The 21,129-nt window shown below is 32.6% G+C and overlaps 1 protein-coding gene across 1 annotated transcript in view; it reads right to left on the bottom strand.

Annotated features, from left to right (window-relative positions):
- Nucleotides 1-21,129, bottom strand: part of LOC127846082 (ammonium transporter 2-like) — a 44,521-nt gene that overhangs the window by 8,426 nt on the left and 14,966 nt on the right. Inside the window, exons 5-16 of the mRNA XM_052377263.1 lie at nt 19,129-19,356; nt 18,771-18,859; nt 17,959-18,102; nt 17,162-17,353; nt 16,875-16,937; nt 16,402-16,540; nt 15,466-15,563; nt 10,775-10,901; nt 10,255-10,335; nt 9,941-10,063; nt 9,518-9,721; nt 6,537-6,640 (exon numbers count right to left, since the gene is read on the bottom strand). Of these exons, the coding sequence (XP_052233223.1) occupies nt 6,537-6,640; nt 9,518-9,721; nt 9,941-10,063; nt 10,255-10,335; nt 10,775-10,901; nt 15,466-15,563; nt 16,402-16,540; nt 16,875-16,937; nt 17,162-17,353; nt 17,959-18,102; nt 18,771-18,859; nt 19,129-19,356 (1,592 nt within the window). The remainder of the gene's footprint in view (nt 1-6,536; nt 6,641-9,517; nt 9,722-9,940; nt 10,064-10,254; nt 10,336-10,774; nt 10,902-15,465; nt 15,564-16,401; nt 16,541-16,874; nt 16,938-17,161; nt 17,354-17,958; nt 18,103-18,770; nt 18,860-19,128; nt 19,357-21,129) is intronic.

Below are 21,129 nucleotides of genomic sequence, written 5' to 3'. Positions count from 1 at the left end.
GCTATATAAAACCGTTGAAAGTTATATTGAAATCGCATTGATCATAGCAATTCAGTTCTCCATTGAACGACGTTGGGTCTATTACGGTTGTTATTATTTTGACTAGGTTTCTATCTCTCGCTAAGATTAAGTTAAGTTTAACTATTTGTTTTTAAGAATATTATGCATGTCCTTCTGAAACGCAGATTGCTTTTGCAAAACCATGTTTGTAAGTAAGCAAAGAACCTGTGCCCGTCGATATGATGCTTGTGTGATCGATAAACCTAGTGTATGCTCTAAGATCACTATATGTTACGTTTTGTGTTATAAGTGTAGCTAATACAGGTATTTTATACCAGAACACGTAATATTTACAACATTATTCCATCTGTATAGACGTGATGGCTAATTCAGTCGGTGTTTTGTTCAGCGAACAATATTATGCTATATATAGCATAATACTCATAATATTTGGCAATTTTGAGCATCGAATATTGTAGAATAATCATAAAAAACACTTTAAAATTTAAATTTGGATGAATATTGGTTGTAAAAAAAAATTAAAGTTAGTTATGTCGCAAAATAACCATCTTCATTCTTAACAGAGTGAACCAAATTATTTGCAAGAACATAGAAATAACGGTCAATGAAATTTGTTCACACTTGTACATAGGTATTCACCAGTTGCCACGTGATATTACCTAAGGATAATATGCCGCTTCCAATTATCTTCAATATTTAATGAAAAGTGTACACATGTTCACACAAAGCCTTTATTCAGTTAAAGTACAGTCTTTTATTATTTTAAGCTTTCCGATAGTTTATAGAGAAATAGCAGTGAATTAAAACTGATATTTCACTGTTTCAAACAGTGAAAAATAACAGTGAAAGTTATTGATACTTTTTATTGTTTTACCGGAACTTTTTTTATATATCTTTGATTTCCCCATTGTGACCCCCACTTAAAGGCAATTCAACCAAGGGCGACTTCTCTGCATTGATGTTTATATAAACAAACGGATAAGCTCGCTTTCCAAATGCATTTACTTACATTTCAGGGCGCCCAACGGGTAATTATATTTTCCAGAATGGCAAAAATACAAATTTGTTTGATTTGGTGGAATATCGATTTTAATTTACTCGTGAAGAAAAATCGATATTCCACCAAATCCATCAAATATCCTATATTTAATAATGCTTTAATAGTAAACGGTCAATATACTTAGAGTTGCATTTTCCATATGTATATATATATAACTATTGTGTGCTCCAAAATTCGACCCACATCTTGCAAAAATGGGTCTGATGCAATATGAATATTTATCCACTGACTTGTCCACGTATGATTAAGAAGAGTTTAAAATACAGTTACAATATATGTGATATTATTAGTATTGTGCACTCGTTACATGGGCTTCTATAGTCTATTTACAAACGTTGACTTTACCGGAGCCCTTATAATAATGAGTGAATAAAATATGTGGTATTGCTCATTTATATTTGGCATTATATTGTTATTTTGTAACATATATTTAAGCGATAGACACGAAATGATGTTTAGATGTCTTCTTATTAATTTATTAGGCAAACTTAAATCCATACATATAAATACACGTTTTATAATACGGTTGGTGTAAGGTGTTATTTTTGTTTACATGAATCAAAAGCATTCACACACTGTGATGTCGTCTACAAAACTACGATAACGAGCGAACATATCGATTTGTCAAGCACTTCCTCAATTTCAAATTGCGTCCCTAACATTAATAAGGATTTTTGTCACAAATGCCCTGAGCTGTTCACACTAATTTTTCTCTGGAATATTTTATCAAGCATACAAATCCGGTCGGTAAATTGGACTTAGTGAAATCTGATTAAAGTCACGAATCAATGTCTGATTTGAAATGAACATCGTTATTACTTAAACATCCCTTGACAAATGTAAAAATGCATATGCTACCATTATTAAATACAAGAAGCGTAGAATACCAATATAGAAATATATCGATTTGTCGGTTGATGATTATTTTCTTGACAACGATAAACCGCATGAACATATTGTCAATGTGTTAAAGCAAATATACTAAGTAGCAACAATATTAAGAAATTTCCACTTAAAATATTATAACGATCGCTGAGCCTTAAAAAATAAATAAATTGACTTCTGGGTTATACTTTATCACTAGATTGCTGTATTTGTTATTTAATGCAGGTTTTTATACACAATTCATAAAGGGTTAAATTCTGAAATATATGTATGGCATTGATAACTTATGATTTCTATTAAAGTTAGGCGAAAATCAAAATATCAAATCGTCAAATATTAAACAAGATGTGCACAACGCGTTTTGTCGCCATTTTATTTTGTTTCCAGTTCCATGTGCAACTTATATGGTTCATTTGAATGATGGGGAATAGTATTGGTGTGCGTCTATGTATTCATAACAGTTTATATTTAATTATTAGACATGTAATTTTACCACTGGCAGTTATATTGGATTAAATAAAATAAAATGATGTAGATAAGTCACACATAGAAACACTGGTGTGTTTGTCGTAATACTATTTATAAATTAAATATTGAAAACTGATCCTGTAAACGTTAAATTCTACGAAAAAGATATTTACTGTGAAACAAAACTTGATATAGCTAAATTCGATGTATATGTATCAGTTATATATGTCGGTTTTTCCAGAATGAGAGATCTATAGAAGAAAAGGTCAACATTTTTTTTATCTTAATTGTTGTTGTTTTCCAAGATTGGATGCTTGTTTGGAAGATTGATAGCCGGCTAACACATTCTTAAATAAAAAAGGCGTTAGGAAAATGAATAGAAAGATAGCATTTGTATATTTAGACCCCAAATGACTTGGACTAACTAGAAAATACCACGGAAAACAAAGGATGAGTACTATGATGTGCAATTTAAATGAAATGTATGTTAGTTATTGCAGTGTAGTTATTATAGTAGCAGTACTCAGCCTGGCGTGTTTTAAACAATTTTAAATACATGTTCTACCAATTCTTTAAAAATTAGGCAATAAACAAATAAAGGCTCTCGCGTATGGGTTCTAATAATGATGTTTATGGATAGTAATGGGCTTTTAGAATACATAGTTACTAAAACAAGTCCGAATTTGCTTATTAACCAAATGCATCTGAACAAAAAACAATTAAGCTTGACATAAACCAAAGCAAAATGAAACAAATTGAACTCCATATAGGCTAGTTATTTTAAGAAAATATCATTTTAATAAAATGAAATATTAAAATCTATTGCTACAAACACTCTTCTGCACAAACAGATTACTAAAAACTAAGATCAATCAACATTGAAATAAAAGAATTTAATGACTGTAAGACATCATGAACTTGTGTGAAGTGGGTGGGAAAATCATAGTTCACTAATGGAATGGATTATCATCATTCTTAATCGGTTTAATAACTAATCCTTTGTAACGACCCCTTTAAGTAACAGATGTGCAAATACGTGTGTTACTTTCATGAGGTTTGTTATTCGCCTTTAGAAAGCCTGTGTGACGAAGAGGTAGCGATTCTGGTTTTGCTGCCAAATATTACGGGTTCAAAAGACAACCTTTTGTATCTAACTTGATTTTCTTGCAACTATAAATTTCTAATCCTATCAAAACATTGATAAATTTTATCAAATTTATTTAAATATATTGTTTTTAAATATATGAACATGCTCATTAACACTATTATAAACTTATGCATTTCCGAAGCAAAAATGCGTAACTGTGTGCCATTGAAATGACCTTCATGTAAATGCTTATAGATGACTTGGAAAAAGTAATGTCAATAATAACGTCCTGAAAATTTAATATATATTAACTACTTCAATAATGCTGACATATACACACTTATTTATCTTTACTCTAAATGTGATTTTTTTTTTATCTTAATGGATATTCACGGTCGGAATGATTGTTATGGGATCAGAAAGGATTTTCAAATCCCTCCGACTTTACTTTTTTAGCATTTAATCCTCTTGCGGCATATAGCGTCAGTCGTTTAGACTTAATAGCGCGAAGTCTTTATTGCAGTGTTTTTATTTCGTGATTATTGCGTAAGATTGCGAACGGTTGGAGTAGCGTTTATGAGGCTTTTCTCTCAAGCCCTCCAAGGACTACGTTTTGATGTTATCGTTTGAGTAATGCGATGGCTCAGATATGCCTATGTTTAAGTCCAACAGATTCACGTTATGTACATTTGTTACTCAAAAACAATGTGTTCTTTGTTCAAAATTGAGTATTAAAACACGTTACCAATGTCTACTGTCCAAGGTCTTTTTCATGATCCCTTAGGCGCTGATAATGAATTTAGTAAATGAACTATTTAACATAAAAAGCACTGAGGTAACCGTATTTGGTTTTATTGATTTTCCGAATTAATATTAGGAACTTTGATAAACACAATAACATCGATGTGTTGTACATAAACTTTATCGAACCGTTCTTTATAGATGTCGTTTCGGAATATTCGCTGAATAATGGTAAATATCGATTTGTCAAGCACTTTCTGAATTCCAAATTGCGTCCCTGACATTAATAAGGATTTCTTTGTCACAAATGCCATTAGCTATTTACTCTTATTGTGTTATTGAATAATGTATCAGGCATACACGTTTGGAAAATAAATTGGAATTTTCCAGATATTATGAATACTACAGACAAAATCCTGACTTAAGTGTTTTTTCTCCGACAAATGTTAACTATGTTGGAAATGGAATCTGGAAACACAAAGATTAGTTGTTCGATATAATGTAGCTTTTAAGCATTTCGTAAAAAAGCGCAGACCATTGCATGCACCAATTGTAAATTTGGATCCAAACGTTTACTTATTACCGATCAGTTGGTTTTACCTATATTATTCCCACACACATGTCTTTGTTTAAAGCGTTTATATGTTTTATCATTCGAATTTCTTCATTTGTTAACAATACATTTTTTGGATCTAACGAATTAAATTGCATATGCGCATGAGTGTATCTGTAATTCCTCGAATTACGATAAAAATACGTTGACGCGCGTTTGATAGTTAGCGTTATTATACAGTTTGAATTATTCAGACCTATATTTGACAAATATTTGTTTGCAGTTTAAAATCTAGCATAATGTTTTGTAAAGAGTATAGGTTGTTAATGATTAAATTCTATATTTCTGTATTTTGAGTGATTGGCGACCAGATGGAGATAGCTTTTTGACATAAGCGTGGGTTATTGTTTTAATTTCAATATTCCATTTAAACAAATCTTTGTCATACGTACATCAAATTGATCATGATAAATCGTATAAAATTCGACCGCATGTATGCTAGAACATCTCTTTAATGTGAAAATATTGCATTCCCATTTCAGATGGTCGTTCACGGATGAAATAGATAATTCGGATTTCCCAAGCGATTTAATGGGTATGAAAAATTGGTTTCTATGAATTCGACCAATGCCTGTCAGTTATGTGTAAAATGTTTGCATGTTCAATTGTGTTTTAATTTGTATTTGAATATTTGATATTCATTTTAAATTCTGTATTAAATGAAAATGAATTGTGAAAAAAAAAACAATATTATATTTAATCATAATCAGAAATATACAATTCTGAACTTGTATGTCTACAACGAAGGATATATGTCAGAAAAAAAATCACAATCTTACATTTTAATATGTATTCACTTTACAAAGGTACATTCGTCTGTTGCCAATGATTTCTGATTGCTAGGTGCAGTTTAATTCATAGAGATGGTTATTTACACAACATGTCATTTTTCTTGCAGTTCGCTGAACTTTTGAAGAATACAATTGGACGTATCAAGACAATTTCACTCGTGTGAAATACAAAAAGGACATTTTTCCTTGTTTCTAGTTTGCATTTCTTTTTATTTTATTTTTAATTCAGTTTGAATATAAACTTAATACGTTGTTTTCCGTTTGCAAACTGACCACTTTTTAACATAACAAGCACTACACGTAATACAATTAGGCAACAACGACATCAATAAATTAAATCTACAAACATACATTGAAAAAGTCTACTGTATCGTATTTTTTTAACTACTACGTGAAATATGTTTAGTGTATTATCATCTTTTCAGTGAAATCATAAACTGTACTGCAGAAAAATCTCATTCAGTGATTTTGTTAAATTTGTATTGATTATTGCATTGAATTTATACGAACACCTACATTATTGATGATTCCGGTGAGCGAGAATCAGTTATTTTTCCTGACATATAAAATGTGTAATTTATGTTTACAAACATATCACGTTGCAATATGTCCTTGTTTCCCTGTAAGCTTCTTTATTAGCATGAAAGCAGAACTTTAAATCCGAATAAATCACATGTTATTAAGAGATGATCTGGAATGAAAATGGCGACGTGATTGTTTTGTAATATATATGGTCACAGCTTGGGGTTATGGTATTTTTTTAATACAAATTATTTTCAATGAAACATAAACAAATTATTATGAAAATCATCTTTTCTGGAAAAAATCAATATCAGATATAATATATATATAACAAGGTATTCAACTCACAATCACCAGAAAACAGGGTGCCTCGCTTTGAAAAGCCATAACGTCATCAACTGTGCAGCGATTTCCATGTACCCGGTCTAATTGGACGCAGAAATTAATCCTGTCTGGAAATTTACATATAGTGTTATATATTTTTACAAATGCTGAGTCAAAGTTTAAGAAATAACACGATACACAATTCGCGTGACCTACTTGTCATCGACAAGACCCGATTCAAGTATGAAATCTGCAGGGAATAAAGACACACCTTTGCATTGGACCAATGAAATCACGCGATTGTTTAAAATGTGGGCCAGTTTAAATGCATGCAAACAAAGGTTTCAACATGCGCCGGACATTAACTTCTTTCATGCATAATGTAACGGCAAGAACGGTAAAAATGTTTTTTCATACGTTTTATTGAATTATGGTACCGGGTCCGTGAACATTGTAGGGAAAATGCCCTTTACTCCGTACAGATTTCAGTTTTGGATCGGGTTATAAAAATGAATTTCTTGTTTATTCATCAAACGTGGACAAAATGATTAATCAATGAATCTTTTTAAAGAATTCGCATCAAACCTTAGTTTAACGTTATGTTACGGAATAAGGAATACATCCTAAGACGGTTGTTGTGCTTTGATATATAAATTACATCCGTTGCACTCAGACAATGAACTTAAGTACGTCTCAAATAAATAAATATATATATATATATATATATATATATATATATATAATAACACGTAAGTAATCATCGTAGAATACATAAAAGACATTGAATACTTAGTAAAAAAAATATGCGTTAGCCTTAACAAATTTATTAGAGGCAAAGGTACAACAGTATTAAACACTTACATGTAACTTACGTTTTCGAAAACATAATAAGCAAGTAAAGTTCATTGATAACCATTTTCTAGCGCAATGTGTCTTTTGAATGTAGCATCTGTATCGTGAAGATAAGATTTCAACCGTATAAATTAGTGATGTGATATGAACGATATGAATTGTCACAAAACACTAGATTTTATTGTGTTTCGCAAAATAAAAGTATGCTTATTTTCACAGGTAAAAGTAAGATATAATTAAAAAGGGGGTTTCAGGTAAAATATTCATATGTTCTTGCAGCCATAAAAACATGTCTAAATTCATTTAATAAAATATTGCACCTCAATAACTTTGGCACGTACAAGACGCTAAGGCATTGCTCTATAAATAGTTGATAACAACAGTTTTCCTAGATAAATTAGACACCACAACATAGTTAATATACTTAATCGATATTTTACCGGCTTACTATGTAATCAAACGCGAAAGATCCATCGCATCCATAAATTAAACACATTTTCTAAAACGATAAAACATTTAACTGGATGCAGTCAGACTTGTTCCGGGAACTATTTCCTAACGAAATTGTAGTACAAGACGTTTCATCAAATAATGAGCTAAAGGCTGCCAAACAATCGATCGTTTTCAAAATGGCGACCCATGCTGTGGTTGACTACATAATTATATATATATATATATATATTATTTATTTATTTATTTATTTATTTATTTATATTTATATATATATAAACGCGTTTAGTTATATTCGTAAACGTCAGAACGGAATGTTACCCGTAATCGTATCAAGTGAGAATCGTTTAAACGAAAATAAGGCTTCAGTGTTATGAAACTGCATTTCTTTTTCCGACACATAGATGTGTCTGTTCAAGTTAGCGATGCCGTATTATCCTATGGGCAACAATTTAAGTAAAGACTAAATGAATTCTTTATTTGCATAACGCCTGTTAAACGGCCTCAGCAAGCAATCGGCGTGGTACAACGTCCAGATGTATGGTTCGACAACAATATATACTGACGTGAAAACTTATATATCAGTTGATTAAAACTAGATGCATCCTGTTGAACGATGCTGCTTTCGTGTGTTTTTTTCGATACATAACTCTACAAACAAGCATTGTAAGGTTGATTCTTATCACAGTGCAATCAAATCAGTTAATAGTTTAATATTGATCAAATCAGAAACTCGAATGTATTTTTTTTAATCATGAACAAAAAATATTTTTCACAGATAAGTAAAATCTATCACACGCACACAGAGTTTGTAATAAACTTTTAGGCATGACATACTTTATACAACTGTATGACATGTATTTTGTTATTGAGAAGAAGAGCTATTGTAGCCTGTATAATATTTAAATAACATCGTGCATAAAACACTGTCAAATACAACGATATAACATTTACTATACATGCAAAATGTACTCAAATATAGTATAAGCGTATGCTGCTATAATCGGGATTGTTTGATCCGTATAAAAGCAACTGTTAAGAAACATTTTTTTTCAAGTCGTAAAAGCTGCATCTATTGACATGACTTTCTTGTTCCGACATCAAACGTGGATAAAAATGATGTTCAGAATGTATGAGATAACAGTGCTCCCAGTAAGCATTAGTATTGAAAATAATTCATAATATGGAATGACGGTCAAAGCGTGTCCATTTGCTCTTTCATTAACCATAATTACGTATAAAAAATGAACGCAACTTTAGCACATTCAAGCAAATGAATAATTGTCAACACTAACATAGTAGTAGAAAGCAAATGAATAATTATTAACACTTAAATAGTAGTAGAAGAAGTAGTAGTAGAAGAGTAGTAGTAAAGTAGTAGTAGAAGTAGTAACATTTAAGATAACATTGAGATGAATTCCACTGAGGTTGCAAACTTTTAATAACACATATTGTCTAAATGTGTATGTTAAAACTTCATTATCTGTTGAACGTATATATCGATATACACTGTCGTCTTAATGGTAACTATTTGAAGTAATAATGAAAATTGTCTTAATCAATTAAAATCACTTAAAATGAATTATATGCTTAAACTCAATGCATTCCTCCAAAAACGAAACGATGCAATGTATGTCAGATGTCAGGACAGAATGTATTATTCCGAGCGCAACCACAAAATTATCAAAATTCACTGTCCTCACATGGGTCTCCATCTTGTGGATAGTCTATGACAGGAGAACCAGGGGCCACCTGGTTTTGGACCAAGGTTTGGTCGCTGTAGAACCACACCCTTCGGTCAAGGTAACCCGGAGAGCGGCAAAATGAAGGCAGGGATTTCACCCCAGGTGAGCGAAGCAGCGACCTTACGTCTGTAGCACTCACGCTGTGAAAAGGTGCGAATAAATCTGCAAAAGGGCATATAGTTTATAAATCTGTTACTGTATTTGTTGTAAAGGGCAAATTTAATGATTACTATAAAAACCAAGTTTAAACATCGCTGTGCCCTTTTGCTCAGGAGGTGTTCAATAAAACGCATTAATTCGTCCTATTCTGCAATTAGGTAACAGTCTAAGCGCATTTTGTCAATGTGTTGCAATGTTCTGAAGTTATATTATAAGTCTTACCAATATTCCCAGGTAGTTTGGACCTGTTTGGTGATTTAAACAACGCGAATGACGTCGGTGACGTTACAGACATCGTTGGAGACTGCGGCGAACCAGAAGTCACGTTGACAAAGCATTCGCTATCTATGAAATTGAATTTTATTTTATTTAGGATAATACCTAAAAGACAAACCAAGTAGCGTCATTAAAATTCTCAGACTATGTTTCAAGTATGTACACTTATGATGTTGGCCATATGCATATTAAGAAAATGTCATACATGTATTTCTGTTCGATGTAAATATCGATTCGAAATGATAATCAAACACTTTTACCTTCAATGACTTCCGTTTTAAACGGGGTATCTTTGCTGCCGTCTGGGTACGCATGTTGTTTTAGAGACAACTGATCCAAACCTGCAGTCATTGAATACAAAACATTTTAACCTACGACATTAGTTTTCAGCATTTTAAAATATAATACGTTATTAACTTTTATTAAACTGTACAAATTTAAACAGTAACAAACGCCGAAACTTGGACCAAGTTATGAAAATAGTTAAATATAAGCTATATGATTTATTGATTCACGTTAAGACCCCATTGTGTTACTAATTATATACAGTTGTACCTTTAACAAAACAGTTTCAGATCCCATATATACCATGACTTGTTTGATTAAGAATAACAAATTCAATGATTAAATGTCGTGATTCTAATACGCCTTCGTATGCCTTTGTTCTAATATTGAGTCGTTAGTCTATGCTAATAACATATCGTTAGTCCTGCCTTTAGGATTTGACAAATAATTTATTAAGACCTCTTTCTACCCTTATAACATCTACATACTTAGTACCTTGTAACTCTTGGCGGTATGCGAGAGGAATGGTGTGTAGAATCCTGGGCGCTTGCAACACCAGAATGGTCAATATCCCCGAACCAACTGCAAGTAGCAGCGCAGTCAATACGTTCCACAGGAGAGCCTTCAAGGTACAGTGTTCACACACGTTGGCATCAGCACGTGTGTTAGTTATGCCATAGATTTTATGCTGATGTTTTTTTTTAGATATATAAGTGAATTAACACTGATATCTCACTGTTTCAATCAGTGAAAAATATAAGTAAAAAATAACAGTGAAAATTATCGATACTTTTCATTGTTTGACGGGAACTATGTTTAGATTTCTGTTTCCCCCATTGTACCCCCAATGTTACCAAGGGCGACTTCTCTGCATTGAATGTTTATAGAAACATACGGATAAGATTCCCTTAAACATACATGTAATAACATTTCGGGGCGCCCATATTGTCCGGAATGGCAAACAAATACAAAGAAAATACAAAAATAATCATTTGTAAGAATAAAATAACAAGAGCTGAGTTCGTGAAATACAAATCATTCGATCCGGGGGCATAAACATGAAGCGAAAGTGTCGTCCCTGATTAGGCTGTGCAGACTTCACAGGTTAATCTGGGATGACACTTTGCACACATGCTTTAAGGTCGGTTTTCCCAGCATGGAACAAACATCACTATTTAGCAATGTCTTGTTAAAACAAGGTACAATGTGATGCTTCAAGAAATATGGCTTGTTAAACTATGTGTTTTAACAAGCGGTAGCGCCCTGTAACATGTGTAAAGATTTCAACTATTTAAAACATATGTTTACCATTTCTTGTGCCGCTTTTTTTTGTTTTCAAGATAAATGTAGCATAAGCAAATTCTCGATTTGTACCAGTATTCAAAATGGGTGTGTTAAAATTGTTTAAATGTTAACACATTTCCTTACAAAATTAAGTTAATGGAAAATTCATGTTTAATTATTATTCAGACGTGAGCCTTTCATGTATACATAATCCTCAATAAAATCATATCTTAAATAGTTTTGTACATGAAGAGAAAAACAAGAAATGTGTTTTCAGAAACACAATGCCCCCTATTGCGCCGCTTTGAAATAAAATTTCAATATTATCATTTGGCAGGTTTAGATATTATCTCCCTGTTAAAGCTTATTACTTCCCTTGGATTTTTTGACTTTTGACCTTGAAGGATGACATTGACCTTGATCTCTCACCACTCAAATGTGCAGCTTTATGAGATACACATGCATGCTAAATATCAAGTTGCTATCTTCAATATTCAAAAAGTTATGAACAAACTTTAACAAAGGTAAAGGTTTTGGGACACAAACAATGAATGAATGACAGACAGACAGGCCAAAAACAATATGCCCCCGATCTTACGATCCGGGGCATAAAAAGGCAATACACTGTGCCATAGAAACAAATTAGTACATAATAGGCATTAACAGATAATGTTTACACAAACTTCGAATAGATTTTTTAGAATTTATACATCATAATTGTTCTTAAAGAGTTATTTGAAGAGATGAATCTTTGATGCATTATGAATGATATCTTAGGTGTATACACAAAATCAGCAAATATTGATAATATAGCAAATATTCGTTTAGAATAGACATTTACTATTTGAAGTTCTGCATTGAGTTTTGTCTATGAATCAAAAATATTATTGACATACCACGATAAAAAATATGTCATTCAGATAAATGAAGGAAAATATTAAACCAATATTTCCCTTCCAATGTCGCAACTAAAGCAAACAGTCTTTATAAAGAGCTACAGAATCGTCAATCGTATTATATGATTAATACCCAGTTTCAAAAGAATTTTCAACAAGTTTCAGTTTCAGTTTATTAGCAATCGGCAAAATATTTGCCTTTCAACAACAGAGCCAGATATAATAAACTAGAAAATAAAATCATAACGTACCCATTTTTTTATGAAAGAATAAGTCCAAAAAACTGTTACTTGAAAAACCGTCATACAAACAAAACCTGTTTTATATGACTCTTGTTATTTGTTAACCCATCCCTTGATGGCGATTTAAACGAGCATATATGTCTTGTTCTGATAAAACTGGGCATAATACATGTGCGTAAAGTGTCGTCCCAGATTAGCCAGTCCGCACAGGCTAATCAGGGACGACACTTTCCGCCTAAACTTGATTTTCGGTAAGGAGGGACTTCCTTGAAACTAAAAATACCATAAAAGCGGAGAGTGTCGTCCCTGATTAGCCTGTGCGGACTGCACAGGCTAATCTGGTACGACACTTTACGCACATGCATTAAGCCCATTTTTCTCAGAACACGACACATATTAGTTACACAAGCGTCTCATTCTGTTTCAAAATATTTTCCTTTCCAATATTATATTGAAGAGAGATGATGAAAATTGATTTTGCACTGAGATCTGTATCAAAGTAAAATAGAAAATATCTTCGGCTCCCTGTAACTTTATGTTGGGATGGACAAAAGAAAATTATGAACCATAAGCACGAAAATCCTCTGGTAACCAAACGTGTTAATAAATTAGCTTCAAGCATGAATAAACTAATTAGATAATGCTATGTCTCCCTATTTAAGACTAATATTTACATAATAATTAGCAGATAGATAGAGAGTTGTAGCAATTGAATGACTGGCGACAAGGAGGATGGAAGGAATTCATGAAATGTTATAGGGGTTATTAAGCATTGAGAAATGTACAAGCAGTACTTTGTTCCTTAATTTGTGAATGGGACCGGGCCACCTTTGGATTTGAATTGGGGAAAAATAGCGTTGTTTCTACTAATATTAGGAAAATGTGTGGGTATTTTTGCTTGCAATAATACTACAGAATCGGGAAAGGCAGTGAAATGATGGTTGTTATTGGCTTAAAAACTTTTTTTTTTTAAACCCTCAATTGTGAATTTTGAGATTGGCACTTGTCCCCAAAACTTAAACAAAAAAACAACAAAACACAATGATTTCTTAATAAGGAGAGACTAAATAATTGGGACCAAAAATGAATGAAATTACATAACATACATTTTAAATCACATGTACTTAGTGTATTTACTTTAAATACCTGAGAAGTTTTTATAAGCACATTGTGTACAGTGATTATATAAATTTTCAATATTTTCTTTTCTCTTGTATGTTTAACTTCATATTGCAGAACGTCAAATGAGACATAGGGTGGAATCCTTACACATAAGAAGAATAATTGTCAAATGTATATATCAAATGTGTGCAAAGTCAGACAGTTTAAATATCAACAGCAAAGTAATTTTACTTTTAACAAAGTGAAGTTATCATTAAACATACTAAAAATATATAAATGTCAGGTTGAATGATTGATATTTTTGTGGCTTTCAATGTAAAGCTAATGAAAATAGGTATAAATTTAATATTATTAATGTGATGTCAATTTTTTCAACTGCGTATATATGAACAATGGATGTGTTTGTCAGAAACACAATGCCCCATATTGCGCCGCTTTGAAATAAAATTTCAATATATCATTTGGCAGGTTTAGAAATTATCTCCCTTTTAAAGCTTATTACTTCCCTTGGATTATTTTTTTTAATTTTGACCTTGAAGGATGACCTTGACCTTTCACCACTCAAAATGTGCAGCTCCATGAGATACACACGGATGCCAAATATCAAGTTGCTATCTTCAATATTGCAAAAGTTATGGCCAATGTTAAAGTTTTCGGACGGACTGACGGACGGACTGACAGACAGTTCAAATGCTATATGCCACCCAACCGGGGGCATAAAAAGGGTGTTGGATTTGGTAAAATATCGATTTTAATTCACTGGCGATCATAGACAAAATATATTTTCACTCGTGGCTGCTCAACTCGTGAAAATATCATTTTATATGATCACTCGTAAATTAAATTCAATATCCCACCAAATCCAAAAGATATCATCTATATATTACATAAGGTAAACTCTTCATAAGCTATATAGTACCTATAGTACCTATCATTCGCTTTCGATGGAAGACTATGATAAGTGCGCATCGTATGTATAACGTTTCTGTGGTATGTTTCAGACGATTGCCTTAAGTTGTCATGTATGTAAAGGAAAATAAATGTACTAAGCATTTTTTTAAATTCATGTAGACGATTTTGAATAATAATAATAATATAATAAAATTATAATAATAATAATGAAACCACATTTTAAAAGAAACGTCGAACGTAATAGTTATAAAGCCTAACAAGAGCACCGCATAACGGGTGCCTACACTCGGCTGTGGGTGCAGTTTTGAATAAATGAAAGCTTGTCAGAAGTGACCTTGACCTTTGACCTAGTGACCCCAAAATGGGTGTGGCGTGTAGAACTCATCATGGTGCATCTACATATGAAGTTTCAAAGTTGTATGTGGCAGCACTTTGATTTTAGAGGTTTTAGCACGACGCGGATTAAAAACATACACATTTAAATTTTAAATGAATTCGCAATACCATTAAACATAACATGAACAGATTTCAAATAAAAAAACTGAGCTTCTATTATAAGCACCATCGATTTAAGCATAACCGTTCAGCGTCCGTAACTGGGCTATTTATGAGTGAACAGTTTGTACACATATGTATTTAAATCAAACATTTTACAGATGCCTTGACAGTTATATTTGGTCTGTTTCGGATGTCCATTAGGAGGTCACATAGAGCCAGATAATGAACTCACCAGTCCCGCCTGACTAGAACTGTCTGCAAAAAGGAGCCCAGAGCCTTCTGCAAATATCTGTACGCATACCACTCCCCATAGGCCTCCGCCAAAGTGGACTGCAACACACAAACGATGGTAAATATGTATTGCTAAGAACATTATACCGTGCTTTCTCGCGAAAATAGGACAACGTGCATTATTTCAGATAATAAGCATGCTTATATAATAACTAGAGAGTTATGAGATAGTTATCTAAATATAAGATCGTCGACACCATACATTTAGACTTCCACATTGAAAATGCACGTCTGATGACATTCATCAATACGAATCGCACGTTGAACAAGATACTGGCATGTGCTTCATTATAGAGAAATGTTTTTCGAAGTAAATAATCAACCGATGACAAAACTGTTCGAACAATTACACATATAGTTGTAAAACTAATAAAGCTTACTGGAAACAGAAAACATATGTGAGGTCATAACTATTTGACTAACAGAGCCGACAAGCATTTTTTTAATTAATTAAAGGGCCACTATTCAGAAATGTTGGGATATAAAACTAGCTCGAGATTATTTGGCCATTGTCACAAATACTGTGAACAAGTTTGATGTTTATTTAAACTAATTTTAAATTATTGACAGTGTGGATATTTCAGTGCTTTAGTCGATCTGGCTGGTTTGCTTAGATATTATGCAGACAAACATTGTCCCCAGATGAACACCCAAATAAAATCCCGCCAAAACGCCAGCCAACTGCAGGTTTTTTATGCTATAATAATAATATTGTTAAAAATGATAAATAAATAAATTGTTACAAGCTCATAATATTTAAACTTAAAAAAACCCTGCATTTTATGCTAAAAATGCAATCTTTGGTAATATGGGTTTATATGGCTAAAGACACCAAATATGACTGATACGGTTTTTAACACCTGACAAGAGTTTTTACCAGCTATAGCGCCAACTGGGTCATCTACGTTAAGTAAGTGAAGAAGTTCGCTCCAGAACAGGTACCCGAATGATGACGTCACGCCTACGACGAAAGCCGCCCAGTGCGCGTAAACATTGCAGCCTGCCGCTACAGCTGCCTGAGGTATGAACATTGAATTTCCGAAAAGATGCCATGTTTTAAATATTTCAAAATAACAGTTTTTAATAATACTTCCTTATCTCATCGCCCATTAACAAATTGTATATTTTGACATTACATTTTCCCTCAAATATTTGAGGTTCGTAATGGTCATTTAAATTTCGTTTTCTAATTGTGAATATGGCTTTACTCATCTGTTCGTGTCTAATTTATTTTTTAGAATGTGTTATGGTTTTGTCGATATCTGGGCCTAGTGTTAGTAGGTATTTTTCGTTTATATAGCAATTGGTTTCATTAAAAATAATGTTCGAAAACAACACAGAAGGAATTACCAATCCGCATATGGCGCCGTTTGCCAGCACTCTTGACGGCAGGTAGTGAAACTTGTGTCTGCCCTGAAAACATTCGTTTTATTAAGGTTTAACCAATTAGATTAGTGTGTATTATTAATAACAGTTGGTAGATGCACACATGGTAGACGTGCACATTTCTGTATCCCAGAAAACATTCATTGGACGTGAAATCTTAGACGTTGTCCTTAATCCCAATTTGAACATACTGGAGTATTAGTTTTCAAGAATATCAAATGTATTACAAAAAAAAGAGCGATACAACTTACCACTAAAGTAGTTATAATGTGCGTTATTATCACAATGAACAGTGCCGTTGTAGCTGACGCAATAAGGCTATTGATGACAGCACGTGAGATAACCTGCGCGATTGTCTGACACGAGATGCACGTGACAGTGACGCGCATACAGTTGCAGCAAAGAAGGCAGATGAAGGTCAGGTACCATCCCAACATTTCTAGCTAAAACAACAAATAAGTAAAGCCGTGAATTATTTTTTTCACTGCATGAATAAGTGAAGCTGTCGCATGCTCCACAATAATGCGCTGTTTACATGGCTGGGTGAGTATGGAAGCAATCAAGTATGGTTAATTGTTAATTAATGATAAATAGATAAAAACAATACTGGAAAACTCTGGAGATATGTTCATGCCCGAATATTGGGTAGTTGCCAATACAGTTTAAACCATTCTTGTTACTAGTTGCTGAGGTATTGTAAAAAAAAAACTTCATAAGAAATGTCATAATAAATCTAAGGACAATAACACTTTATGAACATTATTAGAACGGTACGACCAGATTTTCTATTTGAAAGAAATGAACAATCTCTATAAATAACATTAACAGACAAAGGCTTGTATCAAACATAAGCGAAATCAGCAAAAATGTCGTTATCCGCCGAAGGTATTATACCCTGATATTTCAGATGACATTTTTCAATCATACCTTATGCCAGACATTGTATTGAGGGAAAAAAATCTTGTTATTGTCATTTAGCCCATTAGCAATTTAGAAAAATGTTTAACTAATACGTTGTTACTTATATTATGCACGTCAACTTCCTTACCGGAATTGAGTGTCCAGCCAGATCAGTGTACAAGATTCCTGCATCTCTCCGCCGGATACGAGAATATCGCGGACCGATGACGTAGGTGAGCACTAATGCAGATGCCCCGCCAACAACGTGTATGACGCCACTTCCTCCGTAATCCTACTAGCAAGATAATATGTACGTCAATGTTTGTCAAATATGAAAACAACGGCATAATATGACCAGAGTTCAATATATAGGAAAAAATATTGAAAACGGGTCAATATTGAAAACCAGTGAATTTTAAATCCATAGTCCGTGCAGTAGAATTATGCTTGCTTTGCACATGTCCCTCGGTCGGCCGGTCGGATGGTCGATCAATCGGTCTGTCAGTACACCATGTCTTTACTTATTCTCGTACAAATTGGTATGATATAATGGTAACTTGAGCGGAACGGACACATATTTTGTGTTTGTTCATGTTTTAAGATATACATGTTTTTCTGTGTTAAGATATATTTAGTTTAATAAACTGTGGGTTTTTTTTGCATAAAAATTTCAAATTTATTGACGTTTGCTTTCATTTGTTAGAACTCGTATGCAATGCATGCACATATCCTATGTAGAACACGTCACAAAAGTCAAGTATGCCATTTTCATTTGTTTGCTGCTTTTTTTCTTTTTTTTTTAAATAATGTTTCGTTGTATGTTTCGATCGACATCAATTTATTTATCTTAACGCACTCGTTAATTATATTGTCTAAATAGAACAAAAGTGTCATTTTCATATAAATGGCAGTAATTTAAAAATAAAGAACAACAATGTTCTCTTCATGTCAACGGCATACCCTGTAAGCGACGCCTCCGAATGGGCAGTACAGTTGGTTCCAGCCGTCAGAGTTCCACACCCATCTTATGGCCAGGCTACATCCAAAACCTGAATTACATTATGTCAGCATTTTGAGCATGGTTTCGATCGTTTGCTTGGTAGAATCATGCAAAAAGCTGCTTTCATATGGAACATCACGTGATCATGAAAGTAATGTCACATGCTTTGATGGGTGTTGTGACAGTCTTTAGAGTTGTATGCATTTGATAAGTTTACGCTAACGTTAATTTTTTTTTGCAACACTTTTAAATTGAATATATAAAATATGAAAGTCAATATAAACAGTTCTCTTTTATTCTGTTACCAACGATATTTACCTGAAATAGCCGGAACTAGCATGCAGTAAACGTGTAGCGGACACCTCTCCAGTCCACCGGCAGTGACGATGTGGGCCGTTGTCGTACATATACATATTTGCACGAGCCAGTGCGAGGAGAATTGGGTCTCGAATTCATGACTGAACCATTGGCCAAACCCGATCACAGAGCTGCCTTCGGACATCGCTATGGCGTAACCAACACTCCAGACCGACATGGAAGAAAGGGCTGAAAATACAACATTTTGTTTTAGCTACTCACAATGCATCGGTTTCTTTTCCCCCTAAACTGTAAACAATGAGTAATATATTAGCTGATATAATTGACATTTTATAAGTAATTAATGATACGCTTAAAGAGAGTATGCACGATTTTGTCAAATATTTATGAATTGACCTAAAATGTGTAAACAACTTAATATACGTATATTTCAATATAAATTTAAATAAAAGTAAAAACGAACATTTGTCGAAAAATGCGAAATAAGCAAGATTTTTAATTCTGAAATCGAAAATGTCGGTACATTCGAATTCGCCAGCATGTATATCATGCATGTACGATGTGAATCTAAATTTAGTTTTACAGATCATTTTAATTTCCTGCAACAATATCAATTCATACGACACACGAATACTAACTCCGATCCTGATAAAAAGACGAATGCTTCGGTTATTGTAGGAAAATATGTACGAAATATCTTCGTCACAATCGGCTCGGGGCGCTATTTTGTCTTTGCTGCATTTTATGAATTTCATTTCAATGTATAATTGTTCTTGCTTATTTTGTGTTATTGTAACATATTTTTATCAATATATTACTATTTAACACATATAAAAATCGTGCATACTCTCTTTAACCATGAAGTAGACAGAAAATGGAATTTATCTAATGGACTATTTCTTTCTGAAAAAAATTATCATTGTAATTTTCATATAAGGGTAATACATGACTTAACATAAAAAGATCTGCAACTGCAATTCTTAACCGTGTATTATGAACTACCAACAATATGATAAATACTTCACTGTACATAATGAACTACCAACAATATGATAAATACTTCACTGTACATAATGAACTACTAACAATATGATGAATATTCCATCGTGCAAAATGAACAACGTACAATACGATAAATACTAAAATATTATTAAGTTTAGCAACTGTCACTTCTAGAAATTATTAACCAATTGCAGCGTTAACGTTTTAAATTATCGATTTTTTTAACAGATCAAGGTCCGCTAAAAAAGTTTCAAAAAACAGACAACAGCGGATAATTAAATCGTTTGAAACGCATTGAATGATGTATTTCATTATATTAATATCCAGTCTATTGTATTGCATGTTAAGCGACAAAACAAGAAATTGTCACTTAAAAGTGACATACTTATGACAGTTAATGTTATTTCAATAAGCCTAACATTGGTATTACATTTTTGGAATATCAATGATACAACTATATGGGCACAACGAAAAATGAACTGGACTTTCATAATTAACTGGGTGTTTCTGCGCATGCCATTCACACGGTTTTCAAAGAAGTCAATTTGCTGGGAACTTATATTTTCGTTTAGTGCATTACTATATTGGTTTGCATCCGAATGGTTGGTATTTCGTTAAATTAAATTTGGCAAATCTTCATGAGACGAAAGCTTCTTTTCTATATTACTATACTTTTTAATTGCTTGTGAAAGAGTAAGATTTCATTCATTTTCAAAATGAGTCATTATTAAAAGAAGTGAATATACACTTTATAAATCACTTTTTAATACATTGCAGGAATGATTGCTTCTGAGAAGAAATTTGTCGATGGAATATAATATCGTATAAGTATTTCAATTCACATAACCTAAATTTATATAAAAATCTATGAAAACTAAAATGCTTCTAAATCATTTATAAATTTAGGTGCTTCTAACATCGTTACACAAACATAATTAACAAAAAGATTGTTGAATTAGTCATTTTATACTGAACTATTTTTACGTAAATTCTTAATTT

Source organism: Dreissena polymorpha, chromosome 1, assembly GCF_020536995.1.
Source record: "Dreissena polymorpha isolate Duluth1 chromosome 1, UMN_Dpol_1.0, whole genome shotgun sequence".
Classification (NCBI taxonomy): Eukaryota; Metazoa; Mollusca; class Bivalvia; order Myida; family Dreissenidae; genus Dreissena; species Dreissena polymorpha.
Note: the sequence above shows the minus strand (reverse complement) of the source record. Positions and strands in the feature narration are given on the sequence as shown.